This window comes from Sturnira hondurensis, unplaced genomic scaffold (genome assembly GCF_014824575.4).
Source record: "Sturnira hondurensis isolate 20B ecotype Veracruz unplaced genomic scaffold, ASM1482457v3 Scaffold0003201, whole genome shotgun sequence".
NCBI classification, from domain to species: Eukaryota; Metazoa; Chordata; class Mammalia; order Chiroptera; family Phyllostomidae; genus Sturnira; species Sturnira hondurensis.
Window position 1 is genome coordinate 1,154,381 of NW_028075832.1, and position 27,934 is coordinate 1,182,314.

At 43.3% G+C, this 27,934-nt stretch overlaps 1 protein-coding gene and 1 pseudogene across 5 annotated transcripts; one reads left to right on the forward strand and one right to left on the reverse strand.

The window, feature by feature from the left end:
* CDKN2A (cyclin dependent kinase inhibitor 2A) lies at positions 1–27,376 on the forward strand. Of its 5 annotated transcripts, none has more exons than XM_037041766.1 (3): positions 1–525; positions 24,637–24,943; positions 27,205–27,376. In XM_037041766.1, exons 1-3 carry the CDS (start codon positions 421–423, stop codon positions 27,222–27,224), a joined length of 432 nt encoding a protein of 143 aa, XP_036897661.1. In that variant the 5' UTR covers positions 1–420; the 3' UTR covers positions 27,225–27,376. The 5 variants fall into 5 exon arrangements, with proteins under 5 accessions (XP_036897661.1, XP_036897663.1, XP_036897664.1 ...); XM_037041768.1 differs by lacking the exon at positions 1–525 and adding an exon at positions 1,328–1,423; XM_037041769.1 differs by lacking the exon at positions 1–525 and adding an exon at positions 1,451–1,510.
* Positions 22,664–23,337, reverse strand: LOC118984063 (40S ribosomal protein S2-like; annotated as a pseudogene).
* Positions 27,377–27,934: the final 558 nt, after the last annotated feature.

The following is a 27,934-nucleotide window of genomic DNA, read 5'->3' on the forward strand; positions in this document are numbered from 1 at the left end:
GAAAGAATAGGCATTCGCTCCAGACACAGGAGTAGCAAGTAGCTTTAGCACCGATCCCGGTGTTCCAGGAAATTGAGTTCTGCAGGAGAGCCTAGAGGTGCATTTGTAAAAAACCTAAGCTATTTAGAGTGGCTATTTAAGACTGGTCCCTAACTGAGGGATGGAGTGGAGGAAGCCTGCTGCTAGACCTGACCAGTCAGATAGGGTTGGATTGTCCAAGCCTCACTCTCCTCCTCGTTCGACTTGTTAGCTCCCTAGCCCGGGATCTACTTGGCAGCTAGGCCACTAGGCCGGAGCACGTGAAGAAGTCGAGGAGAGGCGGGCCACCTCTTAGACTCCAAAGCCTGGGCCTAGTCCCACATCCTCTCTTACAAGCCCGGTCGGCCAGGCCTCGCCTCCGGGCCTCGAGGCTCTGGATGGATGAAGACTGCATGTCCAGAGACTGGGGCACGGGGTCTGCAACGCCCGCCTGAAAGCGGCGTCCTGGGCTCGACTTCCCGCCGCCGGGAGCTGGCGAGCCCGCAGGTAAGCTCTACGCTACCCAAGAGCTGGACCCAGCCAGACTCCGCTCTGGAGCCCGGCTCCTCCCAGCCTTCAGGCCACGACCGTGTCCTCGACACACCCCTACTTCAGGCTGCTTCTGTCCTTCCCTCGCTTTTCCTGCTCCGACTGGACAGCGCCGGGGGAGGGGAGGGGTGTCCAGAAAGAAAGGATCACTGATGTGGAAGGAAAGGGGAAAGAGGGAGGAGGGGAGCGAAGGGCAGAGGCAGCGCGAAGAGGACTCGGGCGGGGAGCCGGCCCGGTGTCGGGGGAGGCGGCTACGCGCAGCCCAGGGCCGGAGCCGCAGAACCGGGGGAGAAGGCGGGGTGAGCCGAAGACGCGCGGGAGCAGCCAGTGGGGGAGGGGAGCGCCGGGGCAGCAGGAAAGAGGAAGATGCTTAAAGGTTAAAAACGAAAATAAAAAAACTGCCGAGTGAAATGACCAGTTCTCGACCCACCCCTGTGCCCCGGGCAAGGCAGACAGTAGTGGGAGGAAAGGGCGTCCGACCCAGCAGGACCCCGGGGTTGGGGCCCCGCCACGCCTACCTGGCCCGGGCCCGGGCCCGCCGCTCCCACGGCGCCAGCGCCGCGCCGTGTCGACGAGTCGCAACCGCTGCGCGCGGAGGTTTCCCTTCATTTCACTCCTTTCCCATCTAGAAGTAGAGCATAGCGCCATTTCTTTCAAAACTGATATCCAGCCTGCTGAGTGGCGGGTAGAGCAATGACGTGATCTTGCTTTTTTTCTTTCCTTTTCTCTTTCTAAATCACCCAATTTGGAGAAAAGGCAGACCCTGGGCGAGGGGGCGCGAGGAATAAAGTGAGGGAAGCGGGCGCCTGGGCGCGAAGCCGCGGAAGCGCCACGGTCCGTTCCTGGCGGGAGTCAGGTGACGGGCGCTGAGGGGCGGGCTGCCTGGAGATGCGTCTGTCGTCAGGACCTGGAGCTGTCACCCCGTGGGGCGCCCGCGCCGAGGGTGTGTGTGGAGGGTGGGGGTGGGGGAGCGCGGAGAGGCGGGAAAGAGGCGGTGGGGGAGGGAGAGGAACGAGGGCTCCAGTCTCGGGCGCGCTCGCCGCCCTCGGACCGCCTTTCCTGCGCGCGCTGAGCGCTGAACGGTCTGGAGACCCGGCGAGACCGGGGCTCAGCGGGCGCGCGCCGGGGGCGCGGGGGCGCGCCTTCGGGGCGGTGATGGGCGCCGCCGCCGCGTGTGGGTCTCTGTTTGAAATCGGGGGGAGAGGGGGCGGGCACGGCGCTGCTAACCTCTGATGCCAAGAGGCGGCGCAGCGCCCGCGCAGCTCGGCCGCGGCGAGAACATGGTGTATACCTATTTGGTCACGGTGCGGATTCGGCGCGTGTCTGGCCCACCGCGAGTGAGGGCTTTCGTGGTGCAAATCCCGCGACCCGCGGGCGAGGGGGCAGCGCCGGCTCTTCGGGCCGCGGCGGCCCTCGTGCTGGCGCTGGTGAGGAGCCAGCGCAGAGCGCGGCAGCCGCATCCTGGAAGACCAGGTAGGAGAGGCCTCGAAAAGTCCCGGCGCAGTCAGTCGGCCTTTAGGTGATTTTGGTGGGCGTGATTTTAATACACAGGTTAATCATATTCCTGAGTTTGGAGGCTCATTTGAATCTCTCCATACGGGCTACACTTAACTTAGAGGTGAGGGTCTGTCAATCTAGGGAGCCCGGAGCTCCTTCGCACAACTCCTTAACCCCGTGAAACTCGTGGGGGGAACGGGAGATTCTAAGCCCACTCCAGAAATGCCCCTGGACTTTCTGGGTGGGCCACACACACAGCACACCCTGAAACACACGAGGTGTATTTCTAGGGCACTTGATGTTGTCCTGGAGGGAAGCATTACTAGCGGTCTCGGTTTAATGGAGGCCGCCTTTTTTCTCCCCAGCCTTCCTGCTGGATCAACCTTCCCTTCGTCCAGTAACCTCGTGATCTGACTTCGCGAAATAGTAACATTGATCCAAGGATTGCTAACTAGCGAGTGAAAAATTTGCAGTCAAAAGTGGGCTTTCGTAATGAATGGCAGGTAGTGAGTAGCAGGTTTATTTAGTGGGACATACTCAAATGTCTCGGGACAAAGGCGAAGGCCGTAAGTTTAGCAGAATCATCTCAGGCCACAATTAACACTTTTTAAAAAATGAGGCCTACTTCTTGAAAAGTAGACTTCTAGGGAGTTTGGTCTTCACATCAGATAAATCTTGATACAGTCGGTGTAATTTCCCATGGCCAGAACAATGGAAAATATATATAGTTACAAGATGCAGAATCCTATTAGAACTTAGATAGTAAATGTAAAAACAATTTAATGAGGTTTCATTTTTGTGACCATTCTTGTTGCATCATTTCCTCTGGAATAAATGTTTTAAAATGAAAAGGCTAGCAGAGCGGTAGGGTAATTAGTTCTTATTGTAATGTTAATAGGCTTCTTGATTCATAAGTGTGTAGAACTTTTACAACTATCAGTGTTAATTAAGTGCCTCAATTTTATTGGCAAATGTCTACAAAAAATTTGTAAGGTGAATCACATTTTCTTTTTCACACTATTATGAGAGTTCAGTTTTAAAAGAATCAGTAGCAGAAGCTTATAAGAGATTTCATAGAATAATCCTTTTTTTAATGCTCCTTTATTCGTAGTAACAAATGTTTAGACACTGTGATATGTTTTTGAGTATCATAATTGTTAATATTACTCTCTATATGAAGTTATTTTATTTAAATTATTTTGTACTAGAAAGCTACAGTAACAAAGTAGAACATTTTAATCGATGTAAATACTATAATTATGTGTTTTCTAGTTTAAGAATACATGATATAACATTGTGATTACTTATAGAAAATATAGAAAGTTATAGAAAATATGTTATAGTATATTTAACTGTATAAAATGTTAAATGTTTAAAAATGATAAGTTCATTGAAAGAAGCCATTCATTTTTTTTATTTAGGCATAAATCAATTTTCAGGAATGATGTATTAAGTTATTTTAAAATCCATTGACTATATGAAAAGCCCAATTCTCAGCAGATGTCTGAAAGCAAAACACATGACTTCAAAAGAATAGAATATGTTGAAAATATGTGCGGTTCTCCAACCTTATATGTGAAACTATACACATAGATAGACATTTGGAAGTATTAATTATATATGATAAGTAATTATAAATTGGGTAGTTATCCTGGAATTTATGCAATCTTTGAGAGCCACAGTGCTAAAAATAACATGTATTAATTATTGAATATTAATGTAAGTATGTAAGGTGTTATTATTTTAACATGGCTTTAGTTTCTGCAAATACATTCACTATGATTTTATGATTAAAAATGTACATAATAAAATTCCACATTTCTAGTTTCTTATCACTCATGCCTGATGAATCACATTAATTGATTTGTTACTTCTCCCTTAGTGTGTTTACAAAGTAGTGATATTTTTATGAAATTAAATATCTATTTGTTGACTACTATTTGGAAACTCTTATGGTTTTTAGTGTTTTCTCAATGTAAGCACTGTAGACTTAGCATAAACCATTATTTGCAGTGAGTGTGTGATCCCCAGCTTGTACTATGTTCTAAGTGAACAATAACCCTTTCAGGAATCATTCACTTCTTAACATTCATTTATTTCTTAATATTTATTTGCTTCTTGAGGACTCTCACATTTTAAAAATTCCATTGTCTTCTAGCATAACAATAATGTAGCCTATTGCTGTCTATCCAGAGTATTTTACACGTCTACTAGTCACATATTTGTTTGTTGCTACTATCATGGTAAAGTTAAACCATTTTCCCAACATGAGGAGAATTCCTGTAAGTAAATTGATCCACATCATCTCAAAAGTACTTTCTGAAGTATTTCAGAAGACTGAACAGTTGGCCCAGTGATTTTACTCTTTTAAAGCCTTTAGTCCTTTTTTGAGAAACACAGTCTCACTTATCCCCACACTAAAGCTGGCTGTGCCTATACACGAAGTAGTTTGTTTTTAAATAACTGGTAAATATAGGATAAATGCATAATTATACCTATTTCCAAGGCACCTGGGAGTTAGGCCTCTGGTTTCTACTCGTGCTTCCCTTCTCTGCAGACTTCAGGCTGGGGCTCTCCCTTGTCCCGGAGCTGAGCTAGGGGCTTCCCAGGACCTGAGCGAGTGCACAAAGTGGGCAGTGAGATTCAAGCTGCTTGGAGAGACCTCACCCCTCTCACCTCTCCCCCCCACACACACACACCTCTCAGCTCCTACCATCCCCTTGGCCCCAATTCCTAGAAGTGATGCGGTATTTTGAAGGTTGAAATTGGCAGATGGAGTAGGGCTCTCCAGCAAGCGTTTAGACACAGACCCACTTATCACCCCACTCCACAAACGCATTCCTTCTACAGCCTCTACTGGACCCATTCTTTTTACACAGGTGACATTTGATGACAATAACAGTAACTGCAGGTCGTGGGTTTTATGTAGAGCTGGACTTGGAACCTCACTGGGTGGGGACGGAAATGGGGGTAGGCACAGTAAGAGTGAGCCTTGTGGATTCAGAAGTGTGAAGTATGACAGGAGACTTCTCAAGGTCACTTCCCCAGCTTTTTTTCTGGAGAGGAGGGGTCAAAGTGGGTTAGATACATGCATGGGGAAAGTGTAGTTCTAAGACTGCAGGCCGTTGTGTGCCCTTCCATTCCAGGTGGCGACCAGAGTGTGGAAAGGCCCCATCCTCTTTGTTTCTCTGTCTGGGTTGCGAGGTGGTATGGAGAATGGCCCATGTTTTTCCAGGGATGTCTCTCAACTGTTTTCTTCTTATACTGAAACCACCTCAGTTAAATAATTCTAATAAAATCATTTGTTAGAATGAAAAACATCTGTAAGCTTTATAATAAGATCAGCTTCTGTGAGAATAAGCCAAGCCGTAAAGAAAACCTTGGGGAAAAGGACTTTGTTCAGTAGGGAGAAAGGAAGGTCTTTTTAAAGGCTCTGCTCCATTTCAGAAAATGTCTACCAGTTTGGGACCCCCCACGTTCACCATAGCCTAATTCACAGTATTTCGGTGTGTATTCAGCAATACTATTGCTGTGTATTGAAAATTATTGAATTTCCTAGGTATTAATAGCATTTGTTTTTTGCAAGCAGGGAGCATTGAAGAAAATCTCTACTTTTTAGTGCAGTTATTTATTTCATGAGCCCTAGAATGACTGGTGCAGTTGGGCAGAGCTACATAATGAGGAATAACTAATAAGAGGGAAAAATTAAAACCATCAGTTTAAAAAATGTTAAATTCCAGTGCCTCAGAGGTCCTTTGAAAAATAATAAGTTGATTTTTATTTTTATATTATAAATAATGTTATGGCCTTGTTTATAAGAATATGAACATTTTATTACAACTAGCTCTCAGTTTTCCCCTATTGCCTTCAAAAAATAAAATCTTAGAATTTATTTAAATGGTTACAAAGCCAGTGGGAACTTTTCTAAGAGAGGAAAGGTTTGTAGAGGTTAAGAAACTATGTGAGCAAAGATAGATAATCTCTTAAACAAAGTGAAACTAATAAAATTATGTAGAGTGGTGTAAATATATATGCCTTTACTTTCTGAAGTACGAGAAGTCAAAGAAGCAGGCAAAGATTATTAGTAGCATCATTACCTGGGCTACTATTCATAATACATATTTCTGGGGTTCATGCCCAAAAAATCTGATGAAGCAGATTTGCTATGGCTCCCAATAATCGGCATTTTTAAAAGGCACTTGAAGGAGGTTCTGTTACAGGTGGCTCATTGGAACACCACTGACAAATGTGGCCAGTGTGCTTTTAACCTTATTTTTACTTATTTTTAAATCAAGGTCCAGCTTTTAAATCAGATTTAAAATTTTAGAATCAGTCAATGACATTTTGGATTCTGGGCCACTGAGTCTGAGTCATCAGGAGAAGCTATTTTACTAAATGAAGGAGAGCCTTTATTATTATGTAATTCTTCATCTGAACTGGAAAACATTGTCTCTTTTAATACTACAGGCCACCCCAATACTATCTTGCATCCCAGACAGAGAAACAAAAAGGATGAGGCCTTTCAACACTCTAATTGCCACCCGGAGTGGAAGGGCACAGGTTTTTACTATCAGCACGTATCTGGGAGGGTGCACCAGTCTGCATTCCCAGCAACAGAGCACTAGGGTTCCCTTTTCTCTGCATCCTCTCCAACACTTGCTTGTTAATTTGTCTATGTTGGCCATTCTGACCAGTGTGAAGTGGGGGGAAGGATGTAACGAGATATACTTATGTGTTAAAGCTTGTAGCATCAGACAGAAGATTTCCACATAAGACATTTATGATATCTAATCTTTTTGAAACACTATATATGTACCCCTGTTAATATAGAATTAATGGTGCTTTCTAGGTAGGTAAGTAGGTAGATATAGATAGATAAATAGATAGATAGATAGATAGATAGATAGATAGATTCTGGTTCACATGACAACCTAAAATTATGTGAGTGAAGAAAAACAAAACATAGAAGTGTTTCACAGGTTTAAATTATATGTAAGACCAAGGCAATATCACTGCAAAAATGTAGCCATAACAGAATAAAGCATTCATGGACAAAATGATGGGCCTTTATGTCTCTGAAAAACATACTGATGGGGGGGATATATATATGGATAATGTAAACTAAAAATAATTTGCTCAAAAAGAAGAAAAACTAAAATATTATGCCTTCCAAATAGTAATCATAATTTTTCTGCTTTGAAATACAATTTATTTAAGGTTACATCAATTACTTTGCTGATGTATTGAGGTTAAAAGTGTGTGCTTTGGTTTCTTTTGTTAAGAGCCACCATTTCTTGCTCTGTTTAGCTCAGGCTGCCAGACCATCTGACTCAGCAAGTGTACAATTCTTTCACCCAATTTAAAGACACAGTAGCTTTCCAAAGAACAATGACTCCCCCAACTGCAAATTTTTCCCACCCCATAAAACAGTGGCATATTTTAACTTTAAAATAATTGTTAGATATATGTAGATGGAACAGATTGAATTTTAGTCCATTCTCTTTACTATAGAATAGTTGAAGTTTAATATATTTTATGTAATATATGATTTTTAAAGGAAACTCATTGAAACTTTCAAAAAGCATGCGTTCAACTTTGCTTTCTTTTTTCCTTCACATAATTATTAGGAGCTTAAAAGTAATAGAGCATAATTTACATTATCTAATTTAATTGTCAAACTATGTGTTATATGGATTTTCTTTATCGTGTCATGGACTGCAGACTGAGGCTTAGATAACTTGTTTCATTGTCTGCTAAAAATCATTGAGCTTTTTACCCCAAATGCCCTCACTTGCTACTTTATAACCACCTCTCAACTGCCTTTCCAGTGATTACAGCTCTTCTACCTAACTGTTGCTTTGTAAGTTGCTTAACTCCCTTGGATTTCTTTTTTTCTCAGCATTAGCTACATATGTTCCAGTAAACATGTTGATTGTGTGGGTGAAAATTTCTGAAAAAATATACAGCAATATAATAAATAATAAGTGAAGTGCTTATGGACTCTAAAAGCCATTGAATCTCATAATAAAACAAGGGGGTTAACTTCTTTCAGAAATTTATTTACTGCTCAGACTAAAACTACTGAAACACTCCCTTGTAAATTCAATGTAAAATACTTATTTCCACTTTGGTTTAAGAATAATCCATGTGAAGCCTATGCATCAGCAGAGGGAAGAATCACTTGAATGATGAAGTAGAAAGACTACTTTCTTAGAATATATGACCTGTGATTAAAGTCCATTTTCTTTACTTACTAGCTGTGTGATATTAGGACTAAATACTTAAAACTCTCAGTGCTTTCATTTTCTCATCTGTAAACCTGAGATGGTACTCTATAGTACTCCCCTATTAAGAACTAGGTCAAATAGTATGTATAAAGAGGCATCGTAAACCTTCAATTGATATACATCTCTCAGTTATTGTTAAAGTACCTAAATAAACTATACCCTTTAAAATGTTAGTTTACTTTTAAACCCCTACTTAAGTAGAACTTAATTATTCATAGTAGCTAGAAATTCCCAAACTCCATTTTAAAGAATATACATATGCTAATAAAAATATATTTATTTCTTCAATTCCTGGCACATTCTAAGGTGCCAGGTAAAATTAGTTAAATTTGCTTATTATTTTACCCATACATGTACAGAAGCCCTGTAGGATGGCTTTTACAGTGTGACTCTAAACTTTTCTAGGATTCATAACTGTTAAAAAGATATTAAACAATATGCGTGAACTTCTGTTTTCTAAGATAAGAAACCAAATTCACTTTAGAAACTAAAAAGGGGGTTATTTACTTGCCTTTAATTTATAAAATATTTTAATAACCCAGGATAATGATTCTGGAGGGAGCATTGAGGCAGTAGATTCTTAATTCCTTCCTAATGGTTGCCACAGTCTGAATATCTGAATCAATAGTTTTAGGACAGAATTTTCTAAAATTCCTTTAGTATAAATAGTGTGTGTGAGAGAACGGAAGAGGGGAAAAAACATTAAAGTCATCCTCAAAAACCTCCAAAATGTATGCCTTAAAAGGTGACCTTCAGCTATTAATATTCATCTGTAGTAGGATAGCAAGGAGACAAAATATATTAAATATGCTTCCTTAAGGCAAAATTGACTTGGATGTGTAAAATTGATGCAGAGTAAACATAAAGTCTACTCTGTTATTACTGTCTTTTTAAAAAGTGAAGTTTGACAGAAACCTGTACTTGAACAAGAATTAAATTAAAATTATATTAAATAAATAAAAATAAAAATGAAAAAAATAAAAAGTCTACTTTGCAAGTTATAATCTTAATCATAAAAAGAAAAATATAAAACTATTCCCTGAACCCAGAAACTCAAAGGAAAGCATGAGTGTTTTATTGTAAGTGAAAGGTGCTAAGACATGAGTAGAAAGCATTTTTAAAATTCATTCAAGAACTTGATTTCTTCCAGAGGAGTTTAATTACATTAAACTTAAGAATCTGACTTGAGGAAGAGTGTTCAATACAAGAAAAAAATACGATTTTTTACAATATCAGAGGAGAATTGGACTTCAGAACACTCAGAAGTACAGGAAAGACAAAGGAAAAAAAAAGAACAGTAAGATTATAGAGCCCCAAGAAGGCAGGCTACTTTACAGGATACCTGTGGGGAGGGGGAGTGACAAAGTCTCCATTTGAAGAGTGAAACTTCAATATAGATGCCCCTGAAACAAGAGAACCTACAATCATTGTTAAGTTCAATCAATTATGAACCCTAAACTCCCAACCCCTCAAAAACTAGATACAATATCATTTGTTTGTTTCAACAGTATCTTTGAATTCTAATACTGCACACGTATCTCAGCAGCATAAGCAAAATGGAATATTGTATGTGTTCATGATTAGAAATTCAGAGGGCAACATGGGTTTGAAAGGATAAAATCTGTCCTTGAATGAGGAAAAGAGGAGGCTGGGAATAGGGGTTTAGAAGGTAAACTTATTATTCCTCAATTCACCTATAGTTTCTCCCATTGTCCCTCCTACCGGTCTGCGCACCGAAGAAGAGCGGTGGTGGGTGGCAGTAAATGCAGAAGAAACACACACCAGCGCCCCTTCCCATGATTCAACGAAGGATTTTGTGGAAGTTCTTTCATCGTAACAGCCAACTTTATTACAAAGAAGCTCTGTTTTCACGGGGTTAGAATTCAAAGAAGACAGAATTAATCACACCTTTTGGAAGGGAGTTTGCTTGTTTAAACCATGAAAACCTGCCAGAATGTACAGTAATGAACAAAAAAATACCCAAGAGTATATTGACTTTGATGGCTTAAATGAATAACATGATAGTAAATGTTATATCTATTCTCAAAAAAAGTAAGTTCTATTTATTGAGAGCCTACTCTGAGCCTAGGAAATATATAGACAGATGATAGATGATAGATATAAATAGATACAATTATTATTATTATGTTATTATAAGGAAATTCTTTGTTCCTCATAATAATCCTAATGAGGCAAATTTTGTTTTCCCTACTTTGGGAGCAGAGGAAATGGAGGTTCAGAAAGTTTTCATAATTTATTCCAGTGTGCAGAGCTATTAAATGAGGGATCAGGTCTCTCTCAATATAAAGACTGGGATTGTCCCATTGCTCATGCTGCATTTTGTCTTTACAAGATTATATTAAGGATATGGTTGACGTATCTCACCAACAACATCAGTTCAAGTCAGAGCAAGTAGCTGTGACCTCAAAAAATATGGAGAGATGACTGAATTCAGTATCTGCAGCAAACATTTATTTACTGGGTAACCATGGCAGTGTACCACTCCTTCATTTTCTTGTCTGTAAATCAAGGGGGTAGCTTTTTGGAAAGTAATTTTGCAATATATGTCTGTAGTCTTATGCTCTTTGAAAAACTGCAATACTATTTCTTGTAGCAATTAGAAACACCTTAAATATCTGAAAACAGGGACATCATTAAGCAAACTATAACATTTTTCAGTGCAATGTATTATAGCTGTTAAAAATAGTGTTTATGAAGTGAATTCGGAGGAATTACGAAAATGTTCTAATAATAAATGAAAGGGAAAACTCATTTCAAAATTTTGTTATAGCCACAAGAACTGAGCAAAAAACCCCAGGAAATATTTCAAAATGTTAATAGTTATTGCTTCTGTGTATCTTTTTATTTCCCTATGCAGCTCATTTTTTTAGTTTTTTTACATATGTGAACTATAATAAGGGAAAATTATTTTAAAATTATGGGAATGGGTTAAGTGACTTTGAGGAGACCTCAAGATCCAGATTTCTATCATATTTCCAAAAGTGAAGAGCTTGTCGCCTTGGTCTAGGATTTGCAACCTGCCAGAAGGCACAGTTTTCAAAGAAAAGTAACAATTGCTAAATTGCCATCATGTACTCTACAGATCAGTTTACAGGGAAACATAGTAACGAGAGTAGACCTCTCAGAGATGGGAACCTTGAGTTCAAATTCCACCTCCTTGTGCATTGTTACTTAAGTACTATGGGCTTCTTTTTTTTCCTGATTTATGAAGGAAGGATAATTCTATCCCACAGGACAGTTGTAGGATTAGAAATGATACCTATAAAGGTGCTTAATGCTTCTCACAAAGTTGAGTTTCAGTAAATGATAGGCATTTTCTTTGCAACTTAGAATGAATTTCCTATTGTCTATTTCTGTCTGTCTGCCTGTCTCTCCTCTAATTATATGGCATAATACATATTTGTTCCTCAAGATGAAGCTAATTCTCAATGTTTGTGCATGTAAACAAATTATACGTATGATTTACATCTAATATATATACATGTGCATACTATAAATATAGGTATATAAAGATATGTACATATGCACATATGCTGTGCCAATCTTTCAGTTTTCTCAACTGGCCAAATAGCCACAAATACATGTAAGTAATTTACCATAAGAAACTTCTCAGTATGCAAAAGCAGTCAGTTACAAAGTAGTTGTGAGGAAGTGATTATTTTCATGGGCTGTACAGATTATTCACGTCCCAAGAGTCCACTCTAGAAATACTATTAATAGTGAACTCCTTACATAGATTTAAAATTATATTTGTTTTGCACACAATTTAGAAGAGGCTTCTAAGTTACCCTCAAACTGGTCTTGGAAAGATAATGATAGGTACTGTAGGCTCTACATCCAGTTAATACTTTGGAGACTAAGATTGAAAACTTAAGACTTACCTATAATTATGAACCAGGTTATAATAAGTTAGGCATGTTGGCTTTTGGGTTTCTTACCAAAGTCCTGTTTCAGCAGGAAGAAAGATTTTACAATAATTCTGAATGAGCAGAGATGTCAGAGAATCCCTAAAAGAATGCCTTAGTCATAGCAGACCCTCAGTAATTGTGCTATATCTGAACTTAATTAGAGAAAAGTAAAAGGGAGAAAGAAGCACCATCCACCTTGAGTTTTCCATAGATCTCATCCTGGGGACACATAACTTTTTCTTACAAACCACTGGAGAGGTCTGTTCTGTCTTCTCAGAGGCCCCCCTTTTATGCTAAAGCTACCTTTTCTCTTCTTGGAAAAATAATTAAAGGGAGGTCTGGCATTCTTTGCCATTTTTTCCCTAAGAAGGTTCTTCCCCATTGAAAATACTCAGATTGGACTCTGAGGCCTTAGGAGGCTTACCCAGGGGCACTTCAAGGGGTACTCCTCTGGGCTGAAAACCCATCTCTTGAGGCACAATTTTTATTATGCCCACTTTGTAGATGGGGATATTGAAGTCAAAATCAAGTACCTCTTGCTCAAGGTGATAAAGTAGGTGGTCGAGCTTAGGGTCCTCTTTTCCTTATTCTATTAACTCCTCCTAAATGAAAAGGGGCATGAAATTATTCTCCCATTGCCTTAGTCTTCAAATAATCCCCGACTGCACTCAGCATTCTATCCCAGAGTCCATCTATGCAGGCTTAGCCCAGCTACACCTGTAACAAAACCTATTACAGAATGCATACCTGGTTCTAATAAGCTATTTCCTAATGATGGGATATTCTGCAGACCCTGAAATACAACATCTTTTCCCTGGTAATACAGTTTTGAGGTGTCAGTTTTTAGAATGCATTTTCCTTCTCCTAGACAGTTAATGTAGGTTCCATTCAAGAGCACATCCCAATTCAAGGTCACCCTCCTCCTCCAGAAAAGCAAACCTGGTGATAGTTGTTACTAGTCTGCCCTCTTGACTAAGGATTGTTCGGCTTTTTAGATGCATGACATGAAGTCCAGTGCTTGACGTATAGTATGTACTCAGTTACTGTTTGTCAAATGAAGTTATGAATGATGGTTTTCAGAAAAGAAACTTTTTGGTCTAATGTGTTATATTTATTTAATTAGTTAGAATGGCTAATAAATGCACATAGTACAGAATTTAAACAGCAGGTGAAGATCTGAAAAGAAAGTCTCAGGCTCCTCCCAATTCCTCATTTCTTCTGCTGACATTTATAGATTTCTGTGTATCTTTTCAGAGATAGTCTCTATGTACATTTTATATTTAACTATATTTTGTATGACTGTGTTTTACTTAATAACAATACTAATATTAAATATGGTAAAAAATGTATGCTTTTAAAACAGCTTTTGTGTATGTTTTGTTACAACTTCATGAAGTTTGCAGGCTGGGATAAGATGGCTCATTTTAAAGATATGGACACTGAAGCTAAAAATAGTCTCAAGAGACTCCACCGTCTAAAAGCAGTTAATTATTCACTAGATACATCAGGACTGTCAATTGGTACTGAGCTATTGAGCTACTGAGCTACTGAGCTATTTTCCAATATTTTTATTTTCTTAATAAAACAATGTTGCATGGCATTTACTATGTTTGCATACCATGCCCATCATTCCTTACCAATTCTGCCATGCCTTGTCAGAACCAGAATTTAATTTCAGGATATTACCTCCTCAAATATCTTTCTGGTGATGTGTTGATTTTCACAGCTAGAATTACTATTCATTGATCTGTAGGCTTTCTAGAGCAGTGCCATTGTAAAATGTTCTCTACTTTAAATAAAATATTTAGGTGTTCCAATAATGTCATGGTCTCCACTCTCAGCTGGGTTTTGCAGACTGATGGAAAGGTTACCCCATCTAAGTCTTGCTCAGCCCATTCCTCTCTTGTCATAACAAATGTTCTAAACCTTCACCACTCTCACTTCCTAACCCACCATCTTACCCTCACTGCAAGCAAGCCAGCCTCTTTGTTCACAGAAGGAAGTGCTTCAACTTCCTCTCTGCCCTGACCCTTTCTCCCTTCTCCAATCTAGTTTTGTCTACTGAGTCCAAATTTATGACTATTCTTTGTGCCTCATATTCCATTTCTTCTCGACTTTTAAAAAATATTTATTTATTTTTAGAGAGAGGGGAAGGAAAGGAGAAAGAGTGGAAGAGAAACATCAATGTGTAGTTGCCTCTCATGTGTCCCCCACTGGGGACCTGTCCTGCAACCCAGGCATGTGCCCTGACTGGGAATGGAACTGGTGACCCTTTGCTTCAGAGGCCCGCGCTCAATCCACTGAGCTACACCAGCCAGGGCTCTTTTTGACTTTTTAGGGACCTTGGGTCCTCAGAAATACCCTACTTTGTGTGTGACCTGAATTTCTCTTTTCCTCTTCTGGCTGTTCTTCACCTGGCATTTTTCCTTCAGGGTATTGTGTGCGCTCAGATCTCTTTCACCTTCCCTATGCCTCCTCTTCACCATATGTCACCTTGAACTAAAAGCTAAGCTGTGAAAGAATTGCCTACACAGTGTCCTTGCTATCTAACTTTTGGTTTTCCTTTTGTCATTCTGAGCAGTCCTGTGAGGCTCCTTTGTAGATGCCTTTAAGAAGTTTATTTTTTCAGCTTCTCACCATACATCATACTAAATTACTTTTAGTTCATTCCCAAACTTCCAACCTTTGCACATACTCTCACCTCTGCCTAGAACATCTTTTTCCTTCTTTTACATCTTTATAATCCCACACTTTTCTTCAAGACAAGGGCCAGCTTTCAGCATCCATGTAGCCACCAGAATGAGATTTCATCCTCTCAAGTCATTCTCTGTTTCTCTTTGCTCTTCTATGCATGTACCGCCTCATTTAATCCCTACATCAACTGTTTGAGGCAAGTACTATTATTATACCAGTAATACAGATGAGAAAACTGAGACCCAGATACATTAAGTAACTTTGTTTAAAGTTATAAAGCCATTAAGTAAAAAGTCCAGGTTTATAAAACTCACAGACACAGGTGACAGTAGAGTGGATATAGAGGGAAAGGGGGTGGGGTAGTTAAGGGTAAAGTGGATCAATTATATGGTGACAGAAGACTGGGTGATGTATCATAGAAATGCACACTTGAAACGTATAATTTTATTACCCAGTGTCACTTCAGTGCGTTTGATTCTAGGTTTGGATCTAGGCAGTCCAACACTATAGTCCATACATTTAATTCTTCTCCCAAATCCCACACAGCCCCCACCATGCTCTATCCTTAGCCTTTCAGCTTGTTGAATGAATGATCAAATGTTAATATTTTGCCTTAAAAGACTGACCAGAATTGAGACAGGGTTAAATTTCATAATACACATTTTCAAAATTGCCACTGTGGCACAAACCTAAATAAGGCCATGACCTTCTCAGGCATGGGAAGAAGAAAAGTTGGAGGATGATAATAAATGACAAACTTTAGAATTTACAATGCTCCTTGACATACATCATCTTATTTTACCAGCCCATGAAGTGTAGTATGATTCCATTTTACACATGGGGAGACTGAGGCAGGCATAACCAGCAGTGGGATCTTCCATGTCTATACATAAAGCAGCCGAAGGATGTTTTTATATGATCCCATCATTCACCTCTTTGAGCAACAGTCCAATAAATTGCACGTGAATTTAAAGAGTTCTTGATGTAAGAATCCATACTTGAGTGTGAGAGGAATTTCTGAATTCCCTGAAAGTTATACTCAGAAATATATGTGCATACTCTAAAAATTATTATATACTTAGATGATGTATTATAGAATTGTACCCCTGAAACCAATATAATTTTATAACCAAAGTCACCCTGATAAATTCAATAAAAATAAAATCGAAAACTATTGCATAGCATACTTTATTTTTTTGAGGAGAGAGTCTGCTGCTTTCAACAGATTCTCAAAGGTAGTCTACCTCTGCCTCAAGATGAAGATCCTGTGGCCTAAAAAAAAGAGTCTAAAGACCACCACTCTAGGTCTCTGATGTATTTAAGAATCCCCTGGGAAACTTGTAAAAGCTGCAGATTTCCAGGCACATCCCCCAGAGATCTTTCTTTGTAGATCTGGAGAATGTGTGGACAACGCACTCTCTGGTGATTCTGCATAATTTGTGGACTGGGCTTTGAGAAACCCCTCTAAGTTTTCTTCTTAGATCACAATGCATTTGCAGAAAGCTGCTTACTTAAATCGTTATTTTCTGAGCCATGAATAAAACTGCCTTCTCTGAACCACATTTTGTGTCACACCTTTACTTTTCAAAGACTTCCTGCATTTGTAAAGAAAATTACCCAAACATCTTCACTGATATGTCCCCGAAAGCAAGGAACATAAAGGAAAGAAACAAATGGGTCCTCATCAAATTAAAAAGCTTTCACATGCCTAAAGAAAAGAGCATTAAAATAGAAAGAAAACCAACTGTATGGGAAAACATATTTGCCAGTGACATCTCGGGCAAGGGTTTGATCTCCAAAATATATAAAGAACTCAGACAGCTCCACTCCAGGAGACAAAAAAAAAAAAAAAAAAAAAAGAATAAAAATGGGCAAAAATCTTGAACAGACACTTCTTCAAAAAGGACTACAGAGGGCCAGATGCTCAGCATCACTAGCCATCAGAGAGATGTTAATTAAAACCACAGTAAGATACCACCTCACACTTGTCAGAATGGCCATCATAAACAAATCAACAAACAAGTGTTGGAGAGGATGTGGAGAAAACTGGTGGGAATGCAGACTGGTGCAGCCACTGTGGAAAACAGTATGGAATCTCCTCAGAAAACTAAAAGTGGAACTGCCTTTTGACCCATCAATTTCACTGCTGGGATTATACCCTAAGAGCCCTAAAACACCAATCCAAAAGAACCTATGCACCCCAATGTTCATAGCAGCACAATTTTCAATAGGCAAGTGCTGGAAGCAACCTAAGTGCCCATCCATAAATGAGTGAACCAAGAAACTATGGTACATTTACACAATGGAATTGTACACAGCAGAGAGAAATAGCTCCTACCCTTTGCAACAGCATGGATGGAACTGGAGAGCATTATCCTAATAAGCAAAACAAGCCAGGCGGTGAGAGACAAATACCATATGATCTCACCTTTAACTGGAACATAATCAACAATAGAAAAAGGCAAACAAGATATAACCAGAGACGTTGAAATTAAGAACAATCTAACAATAGCCAGAGGGGAGGTGGGAGGGGACAGTGGAAAGAAGGGTTTTCAGGAACTACTGTAAAGGACACATGGACAAAACCAAGGGGGAGGGTGGAAGCAAGGGAGGTAGGTGGGTTTGGATGTGGTGGTGGGGGGAATGGTGGGGAGAAAATGCAGACAGCTGTAACTGAACAACAATAATGTATGAAACAAAAAAAAAGAAAGAAAAAGAAAGAAAGAAATTACCCAAGACATCATTCATCATCACCAATGCTCTACGCCATTAGGACACCACCACTAACTGGCATGATTTCAAAACTCCATGTTCTGCCTGAGCTAACAGCAATGGAAAGTATGGTCAGATATTCTGGGTCTTCAGGAGAAGTCAACAAGAGATTGAAACATAGCTTGTAAATAGAGCTGGGCTATCTAGTAGGCAGACAAAGCATTGCTTAAGGAAAGCATAAGCAAACCTTGAGCAATTCATTTAAAATATATGTATTTTAAGTGTAAAAGATAAACACAGGAAAGATTAGAATTTTGTTGGATTTTCTTTTGCTTGTTATACTCTTAGTTCTGTTTAACTTTTCACTAAACACGAGGGTGGAGGGTGTCCATCGTCTTTTCTGTGTTAAGTTCTTCTTGGTCTCCTTTCATAGAATACTGAAAATTCTGTACAATGCATTTTTTCTCTGTGTGTTACAACAGGATTTCGAAAGAGTCCTCAAGAGAGCTAAGACCTAACAGCTATTAGCTTAGGATGTATGGTATTGTTCTAAGTGTTTATATGTACATTAATTCATTTAAAACCCACAGCAGCCTTAGGCAGTAGAGACCACTCTTAATTCACCTTATAGCCAAGAAAATTGCAAGGTTTTTGTAACAGGAAGATGTGGAGGAGGGTGGCGGGGAGAGGAGCAAGGGCGAGTGTGAGCCTGCTCTCAGAATCTCGATGTGACCGACTGTTGGGGAGGACGCTGAGCGCTCTTTCTGGTCTGGGGGTTGTTGTGCAGCAGCGGGGAGGCCAGCGGCCCGAAGACTCCCTCGCCGCTGCTTCCCTGTCTGCTGATAGGCAGAAAGCTCCTCCATCTTTGTCAAATACACGTCGTCTTCTGCGGGCGCAAGTGTGGGAAACCACCCGCAAACACACAGACACACGTACACACGTGTGTTTTACTCGTGCGTGAGTGGGGAAGGGGACGGGCCGGTGCTGCGGGCGGGCGGGCTTCGGAATGAGCGTTTGGGCCCCCGCAGCCCGAGTGCTGAGGGGAGCAGGGCGCCGCGCGTCGAAGGAGGGCAGGCGCAGAGTGTTGGCCGGGCTTCGGCGAAGAGGCAGGGCTCTCTTCTTCTAATTGAAAGAGAAAAAATACTTTGCCTGTGACATCAAATACCTGCTTCAAACTCGGCAGGGAGGAATCCTGCGGGCATTCTAGTGCCCGCATGGGAAGAAGGGAGAGGCGGGGTGGGGGTGGGGGTGGGGGGTTGGGGGATTTTCGCTGGAGAAGAGCGCACTCGCTCCGAGACCCCCGGGCGCCGGGGCGGTGGCGCGGGGGCGCGGGACACGGGGTCTCGGGGTGGGGGCCACCGGGTAGGGGCTGCGGGGCGGCGCCCCCAGGGCTCCCCCCGCAGCTCGTCGGGCTCCCCAGCGGACTGCTTCGGCCAGCGCCCGGGCGACCTGCCCACCGGTGGCCGCGGCAGCGGCTCCGCTGGGGCCACTTCGGGGTGTCGCGGTCACAGAACGGCCTCGGCGAGAGGCCTTCTCCGAGGACACGCGCACCCGCTCCCGGGGCAGGAAAGCGGCAGGAGGAGTCTGGGGGCCCGCTTCCGCCGGTCGCTGGGAGGAAAGAGGAGGAGCGGGCTGGTCACGAGCGGCTGGGGCGGGCCGCGGCACTCGGAGAGCTTGGAGTGGGAAGGAGGGAGCGAGGGCCCGACAGTGGAAGCGGCATGGAGCCCGGCATTGAGCCCTCGGCCGACTGGCTGGCCACCGCGGCCGCCGGGGGTCGCGCGGAGGAGGTGCGGGCGCTGCTGCAGGCGGGGGCGCCGCCCAATGCTCCCAACAGTCACGGTCGGACCCCGATTCAGGTGGGCGAGCGAGTCTGCGCGGGAGGAGGGGTGGCGAACGGCTCTGGGGGGCCGGGTCTGCGAGAGGGTCGGTACCAGGTAGTGTTTCAATTCCCGGTGAAGCCGTCACAGGCTCGGGAGTTTTCCGATGAAGTTTGGCGCCGAGGAGAGTCCTCTTAGCCGTGCCTCGTGCGCTGGGTGCCCCGGAGACCAAGCGAGGAAAGAGGAATCACGAGGGTGCAGCCCTCTGGAATGCTGTGAGGGTCTGAAGAGAGAACCTATTCGTGTTCGAGCAGACCGCGTTAAATCCCCTTCCCACCCCCTCTACCCTTTATCAGATACAAAATTTACAAATGTTTGGTGTAAAACGTAAGATTTTAAAGAAATGTCAGGTTTGCTGGGATCTCTTAGTCCTGAAGTCACAGGCCCGGGAAGGGAACTGACGATGATTTTGCGCCCTCGGAGCGATTTCAGTGGAAATCTAGTGCTGTGTATGTTGTAATAAATATCAATTGAAATAATTCAGGAGTAACTGCATAGTGTGTTTTTTAAAATTTTAACTGAGTTGAAACTGAGTTTAACTGAGTTTAACAATCAAATTTTTATGATTGTTTTATAATATATGCAAACATATATTTAAATGCAAACATATGTTAAAAACATTAGTGTAACATTGCCTGAACTTCAATTTAGTTAACATTTTAGTGGTATCTTCTATTACTGTTGCTATTGTTTAATTACTTGCTATAGATTACTGCATTTGAGGTAGAGTTTTTAAGTCCTCATTGTTGAAAAATTTCATTTCTCCTCTCCCCACCACTCCATTTTTTTTGTTAGTGGTGGTGGGAGGAGGTAAAACTCAGGCTAAAGACAAATTTTTCCTGGCAGTCACTATCCTAGTTTTACAATGACAATCACAGTGTTAACCATGATTTCTGAAAAATAAAATTTTTAGAAAACAAATGTACAAAGTCTGTCCAGGAAAAGTCCAGCCATTGTTAACGTGATAAGAACTATTTGCACTATGTCGATGTAACCTGGCAGCCAAGGAGAATGGACTGAAATGAACATGCATGAGCAATGATGACTTCACTGTAATAGTTAGTGGAAGCAGTAGGCACTATTGAGAGAGCGTACGTCCCGTACCGTGTGTGTCGCGGCATTCAAAATGAGTGAGTAGAGCAACAAATCTGCATCACATTTTTTGTTAAGTGTGAACATTCCTCCCTGAAAACTATTTGGACCACTGAGAAGGCTTCCAAGGACAGGTGATGCAATGAGTGCAGCACAAATAAAAGTGTGGCACAAATGCCTCAAAGATGGTTGAGAATCTGTTGAAAGTGATCCACGTTCTGGAAGGCCTGCAATAGGCAGAACACCTGAGAATGTTAACCATGTATGTCTGGAATCAACAAAGATCGGCGCCTGACATGAGAAACTGATCAGGGGATTCCAAAACCTACTGTGTCCCAAATTTTGACGCAGGATCTTGGCACGAAATGTGGAAAAATTCATTCTGTGGCTTCTGCTACCACAGCAGAAGGAACATGGTACTGCAGTTGCTAATGACGTGATTCAGACCACAGCCAGTGAACCAAATTTCCATAATAAGATCATAACCTGAGTTAAATAGGGGGTCTACGGCTATGATCTTGAAATGAGGGCCCAGTTGTCCTCATGGAAGTTGCCTGGTCCTCCATGCCCCCGAAGGAGGCGGGCAAAGTCGCAACAAGATTAAGACCATGTGAACTGTGGGTTTTAATCGGGAAGGTATTGTCCATCACAAGTACACTCCTCCAGGCCAAACAGTTGACAAGGAGTACTGCCTCAATGTTCTTGGTCAGATAAGAGATGCAATACATAGAAAACAGCCCCAGGTATGGCCAACCGGTAACTGGCAGCTTCATCACCGCAATGCACCCGCTGGCTCATGCATTTTTTAGCGAAACATCAAATCACCCAGGTGATTCAGCGCCCCTACAACCCAGATCTGGTGTCCTGTGACTTCTGACTTTTCCCCAAACTAAAATTACCTTTGAAAGGGAAGAGATTTCAGACCATCAGTGAGATTCGGGAAAATGAGATGGGGCAGCTGATGGCAATTTCAAAAAGGATTTTGCAAAGTGTCTTGAACAGTAGAAGAGAAGCTGGGAGAACTGTGTGAGGTCCCAAGATGCCTTCTTTGAAGCAGACTGAGGTGTCATTGTCTTATATACAATGTTTCTTATATCTTGTTTCTTCAATAAATGTCTCTATTTTTCATATTACATGGCTGGGTATCTTCTGGACAAACTTCATGTATCACAAAAACTCCTGCATAACAAGACAGAGGAGCCCTGGCTGGTCTAGCTCAGTGGACTGAGTGTGGACTTTGAACTAAAGGGTCATGGACAGGTTCAGTTCCCAGTCAGGGCACATGCCTAGGTTGCAGGCCAGGTCCCCAGTGGGGGCCACATGAGAGGCAACCACACATTGATGTTTCTCTCCCACTCTTTCTCCCTCCCTTCCCCTCTGTCTAAAAATAAATAAATAAAATCTTTTTAAAAAGCCAAAGGAAAGTAACTCTACTGGGAACTTCACAGACATCACAAGTAAATTTTCCTGAAACTATGCTAATATGATAAATTTTACACACTTTAACATAAGATATAAAAGTAAAACAAAAAATGCCTAAAACATGAAGTTATCTGGGACTTGAAGTATGGAGAAAATGTGAAACTAAAGAGGTTAAGTGTTTGTAGAATGAGTCTGTTAAAAATAATGTTTGGCCCTGGCTGGTGTAGCTCTGCGGATTGAGTGTGGGCCTGCAAACCAAAGGGTTGCCAGTTTGATTTCCAGTCAGGGCATATGCCTACATTAAAAAAATAATAATGTTTGGCTGATTCATAAGTTGATATCTCTGAAATATCACTAGCAGCTTGGAAACTGTGAGTTTGGCCTTGAAACTCTGGTATATTTTAGAAGAGACCTTATTTGTTTAAACACAAAACCAAAAAAGGAAGTTGGATGATTAGCTCTAACTTTTTTTATATAGGGAGGCTAAGAATATAGAGAAAAAGGAGCATGCTTTTGGTTTAGAACCCTAATCAAAAAATGTGTTATTATTAGCAGGCTTAATTCATTTTATTTTTCTTGTATAAAGTTATGTGGTGGCCACAGCTGGAGCCTGGGTCCTCTGCACAGAAATTCCAGTGTGGGTTTTTACAAAATGGTCAGTGCATTCCTAATAGGGAGACTTCGTGAGCAGTCTCTTCCCAGAGGTCAGAAGTGAGATAGCTGTAAGGCTTAGAGATGGCATCGAAGGTGGCCTTGGTGAAGTTTGGGGTGGCAGCGCAGCTCCTAACTGAGGTGTAGCAGTCCTCAATACCTTCCGTCAGCAGCAGCTTCTTGGCCCCAGGGGCTGAGACGATGTCAGTGCCTCTGGCAGGGATGAGGCACACCAGCACACAGCCACAGGGCTTTGCCACCTTGCAAGGGACAGCAACGGGGTTTGCCAGTCTTGTTCCCCCAGGAGCCTCACTGCACAGGGACAATAGAGAGCTTGGCCAGGATGAGAGCTCCACAGATGGCACTGGCTACTTCCTTTGAGCACTTAACACCCAGACCAACATGTTCATTGTAGTCCCCATTTGTGACACATGCCTTGAACTGGGTCATCTGGTCTGTGTGTGCCTTCTTTTGTTTGGGCATAATCTTCAAAACCTAGTCCTTGAGGGATGCCCCCAAGAAAAAGTCAATGATCTCAGATTCCTTGATGAGCAAGGAGAAGAGAGAGAGATTTTTCGGGGACTTGATCTTCATGTCCTTGACCAGGTAGCCCAACTTGGTGACAGGGATCCACTCCTTGTCCTCGGCCTTGCCTCCATGAGTTCAGCAGCCCCAACTCGGAAGCCTGGCCGCAGCCCCCGCCCTGGATGCAGGTGCCAAGTCCTTGAGGGAAGCCTGCTGCAGCCTCCCCTTCCAGGGTCCCAGGACCTCCTGCCCCCCCCCCCACACACACACCAGTGCTAGTCATCCACCATTCCGTGTTTCCTTGGAAAAGAAGAATCCTATTCAAATTTGTGTTTAATATAGAAATACTTAGTTGACAGAAAAATTAAACTACTAAATTAAATTTAATGTCTTTTCAAATGGATTTAAGCACCCTACAAATTTTCATTTAATAATTTCTTTTTTGCATTGGATTGCCATTATGATTTAAATACTTAAATGTTAGGCTACTGTTCAGCCTTTAACACTAGTATAATAAAATATAATTAAAACATTTAAAGTCAGTTAAATGAGAAAGGACTTCACTGGGTAAACATAGTAATAATGTGAAAGGTTTCCCAGCTTTTATTTTAAAGCAATACATTGTCCTCTTGCACTGCAATAGTTTTCTTTCTTCTTTGGAGCTGTAATTTGGTTTTATTTATAGTTTGTCTCTTTTTCACTTCCTCCAGGTCAAGATAAACAACCATAGTGTAACTTAGTATGGATCCTTGGTTCAGACAAATTAAGTAATGTGTGCTTAATATAGAATGTAACTAAAATAAATAAACTTCTTTTTATACAGTCGCTATTATCCAGCTAATATAATTTAAAAAATGGTTATCCTAAAACAAAAATGGTCTACCACCACCACCCACCATGCAACACTCAAATTGGAAGGTTGCTCTGATTATGGTTGCTCTGATTGGGTGATGGCTTTGTTTCAGAGATGGTCTAGGACTCAAATGAGATCAGGACCTCCTCACTTCTAAGAAAGTGAGGGCTTGGATATTCCGCAGTGAACCTTACATCCCTGCGTTTTACATAATTTTATATCAAGATGAGGGGGAAATACAGGAGGTTAGGCAAATTTGTTCCTCAGTCTATCTCCTGCTGTTCTCTATGCCTCAGGCAGTGTTCTCTGTGTGGCTGGAATTCTGCAAAAGGTTGGAGAATATAATGGGAATTCTGCGTGTACAGAAAAATGGACCGGGTAGAAAAACTGGCTAAGAGAGTCGGTAACTGAAATCAAACAAAGAGTAACTAGACCTCTGGGGCTTTTACGGCCGCTGTCTGCACAGGGAAGCAGCTTCGAGAATAATTTCTTTCATTAATCCTGCCTCTAACGCCTGGTCCCTCCGGCAGGTCATGATGATGGGCAGCACTCGCGTGGCGAAGCTGCTGCTGCTCCACGGCGCGGACCCCAACCGCGTGGACCCCGCCACTCTCGCGACACCGGTGCACGACGCCGCCCGGGAGGGCTTCCTGGACACGGTCGTGGCGCTGCACCTAGCCGGGGCGCGGCTGGACGTGCGCGACGCGTGGGGCCGCCTACCCGTGGACCTGGCTGAAGAGCGAGGCTGCGAGGACGTCGCCCGGTACCTGCGCGCGGCAGCAGCGGGCACGGAAGGCGCTGGCTCCAGCGCCACGGATGCCGCGGAAGATCCTGCAGGTGAGGGGCCGATCTAAAGATTAGAACTCAGCCGCCTCAGCCCAGCGCACTCCCTTTCGGAAGAGAACGCTGGTTCCGGGAGAGCAGAGCCTGGGTCTCGTCTCAACTCGCTGCCGAGCCAATGGGGACAAACCCCGAATCCCAATGGCTCTGCCTAGCCAGGGCTAAGGATGGGAAATGGCCTTGGACGGACTTTCGGACACCAAAATCCATCCCATCAGCCCTGCCCCCTACGCCCCAAACACTCATCCTCCCCGAAGCTCAAGGCGTAAACCTTGAGCGTTGACTCGAGGATAGAAGTGCAGTGGTCGCATCCATTCAGGCTCCCTCCGTCTCTCCGTTAGGTTACTTCGTCCCTGGACCAACCTTGGGACTTCCAAAACCAGTTAGGCAAGGCACCATCCGCAGAGATCGGTCATTCCTGTGTCCGTTGCAAAATTCTACTAAATATCCCCTCCGGGGGCCTCTGGGGATGTGGGCGGATGGGATAGAGACCTCTCTGACTCTTGCAGCCAGCACACCGGGATTTGCGGCACGTTCTGGGAAAGAGACCCTTTCTTGAGCTCACCCCTCTCCTAAGCTTTCCGCTTGGGCGAGAAAGCTCGCTGAGAGGGGAGGTGGATGCGTGGCTCTTACTCCCGTCCCATCCTACCACCGTGGAGACTTTTCCCTCCGCTTCATTTCCCCACCACCATTCCTGCCTGCCTCCTGTGCCAAGTTTAATTTTTTTCTGAAGGGGAAACTTTTTAAAATCAAAATACATATAAGCAATATATGAAGTTTGCATGCATATTTAAGGTAAACATTGACTTTAAAGATACTGAGATCTATTCTATGGACTCAGACCTGAGGCACTAGGCTCACTGGTCCTTAGGGGAGCCAGGGACAGACTAGAGAGGCCCGCTCTGGGCCCTGGGCTGGGAGGTGCCTGGAGCGCAGCGCCTCGGGCGCGAGGACGGGGTGGTGGGCGGGGGGACAAAAGTCTCCTGTAGCCTGCCCACCCTCTCGCGCCTCCAACTGAAGCTTGTGTCCCACTGTCAGACCGAGACATGCACAGGATGAGAGGCCAATCACAGGAGCAAGAACCGGGAGCAGTGACGGAACAGAATTAGATATTGAATTGAGCACCAGGCAAATGAAAATTGAGTAACACTTTATAATTAAACCTAAGATTTCTAAGCCAAGCATGGAAGCCCTTCCTGCATTACTTCCTTCTTCCCTTCCTTCCCTCCCTCCCTTTACCTGAGAACCTACCGCGTGATCTAGGTAGGACACAAAACTGAAGGCTAGAAAACATTAGTCCTGCCCTCATAAAGCTTACATTCTGGGAAACAAATTTTTAACACCATAACAATGTGTTTTTAAGAGGGTGAATCTCTAAAACCAATGTGATGGTTGAGAATGAAGTGTGAATAGGAGAGGAGGCTATCTTAGCGTGGTCCGAGAACCTGAGAACCTGACGGGTGACAAGAAAGTAGCCACTGGAAGCAGAGAAGCTCTCGAGAGTGAAGACTGCGCGGAAAGAAGTGGGTCAAGAGGGTCTGCAGGCGGGCGGGAGCGTGGACACAAGGAGGTCAGGGAAGAGGGCAGGGGCCAGATCATTGTAGGGTCCGTGGAGATTAAAGAGAGGCTAATTGGTCAAAATGCGGATTTTGACCCAGAAACCTTAGGAAGCCACTAGCTGATTTGGGAGAGGGACCTAGGAGGAAAACACCAGGACTAGAACCAAGGGTTCCCAGATTCCCGCGCTGCGCCTGATCCGGTGTCTGGTTTTGCTAGTTCGCTGAGTCGCTCGCCAGCGTTAGGTGCAGGCGATGTTTGAGGATGCGAGAAGGCCGAGGCGACGCCTTCGTTTTCCGGTGCCTGGCGTTGTGTGTGGGAAGCACCCAACACCCGTTAAGCACTCAACACACATCGTACACCGGTTTTCCTCTCCCAGTGCGCGCGGGTCCCCCGTGCTCCCTAGCTCTCTCCCTGGCGGGCGAGTCGCGGAGGCCGCCAATGAGCCCGGAGCGTCCAGCCGGGCAGTGGCTGCGCTGCGAGATCCCGTGGCCTCGGCGGCTGCGGGCCAGGCTCAGATGCAGTGAGCAGACCCGGCAGGGAGAGTTGTTTGATACTGAGAGGTGTCCACGCAGGCGAAGCTATCCTTTCCATAAGGGTCTGAGTACCTGGTTCGAGTCTGGGGGACTGGGGAGGAGGAATGGGTTGCACATTTTTGAATTCTGGTTTCTAACGTCTTTTTTCCTTTCTGCCTTTTGCAGATCCCGACCTCTACAATTAATAACAGAAATAAGAGCACCTTGACCTGCGTGGCTCTGTGGTTTGCACAACATTCCTCAGAGTGAAAAGCAGCCAGAAGTCTCTGGTTCGATTCGGGTCAGGGTACATGGTCGGGATCCAAAAATAAATAAAAAATATTTTTAAAAAAAGCCAGAAAACCTTTGGACTTTCTTGATCTTTAGTCGCTTTGCATTCGCTAAACTTCCATTTATATCTCGATCTAGGTATTGTTACAAAAGGTAAAACAACACTGTGCCTGCCTTTTCATTAGTTTGAAGTTTTCAGGAGCCAGTACGCAGGCCCAGAGAACAAACACTTTTATTCAAGTGCTTCCTCTTATGAGCCTTGCGACCTGGATCGATGAAACTGGGTAAAAAGTGATGAGTGGAAACCTCCCACCAATTTGAAGGGAGTCCTCAAGAATGACAGATTCTGGGAGCCTGTCTGACTTTCTGCTTGGCCTTCCCACGCCCAGGATTTAAGACCCCCTCTCCACCACGACCCACCAGGTTGGGGTATTTTGCCTGAGGTCCCACAGCCAGCAGGGGTTCAGGCACACAGTCTGGCTCTGCAGCCCACGGGGGACCTTCATGAGTTGCCACCCCACTCCTGGCCCAGCGCTCTGGGCCTGCCAGCAGCGACTGCAGCTCCAGCTGGCTGTGACGTTGCTGGGCTCACCCAAACCAAAAGCAGGTCTTACTCCTCTGCCAC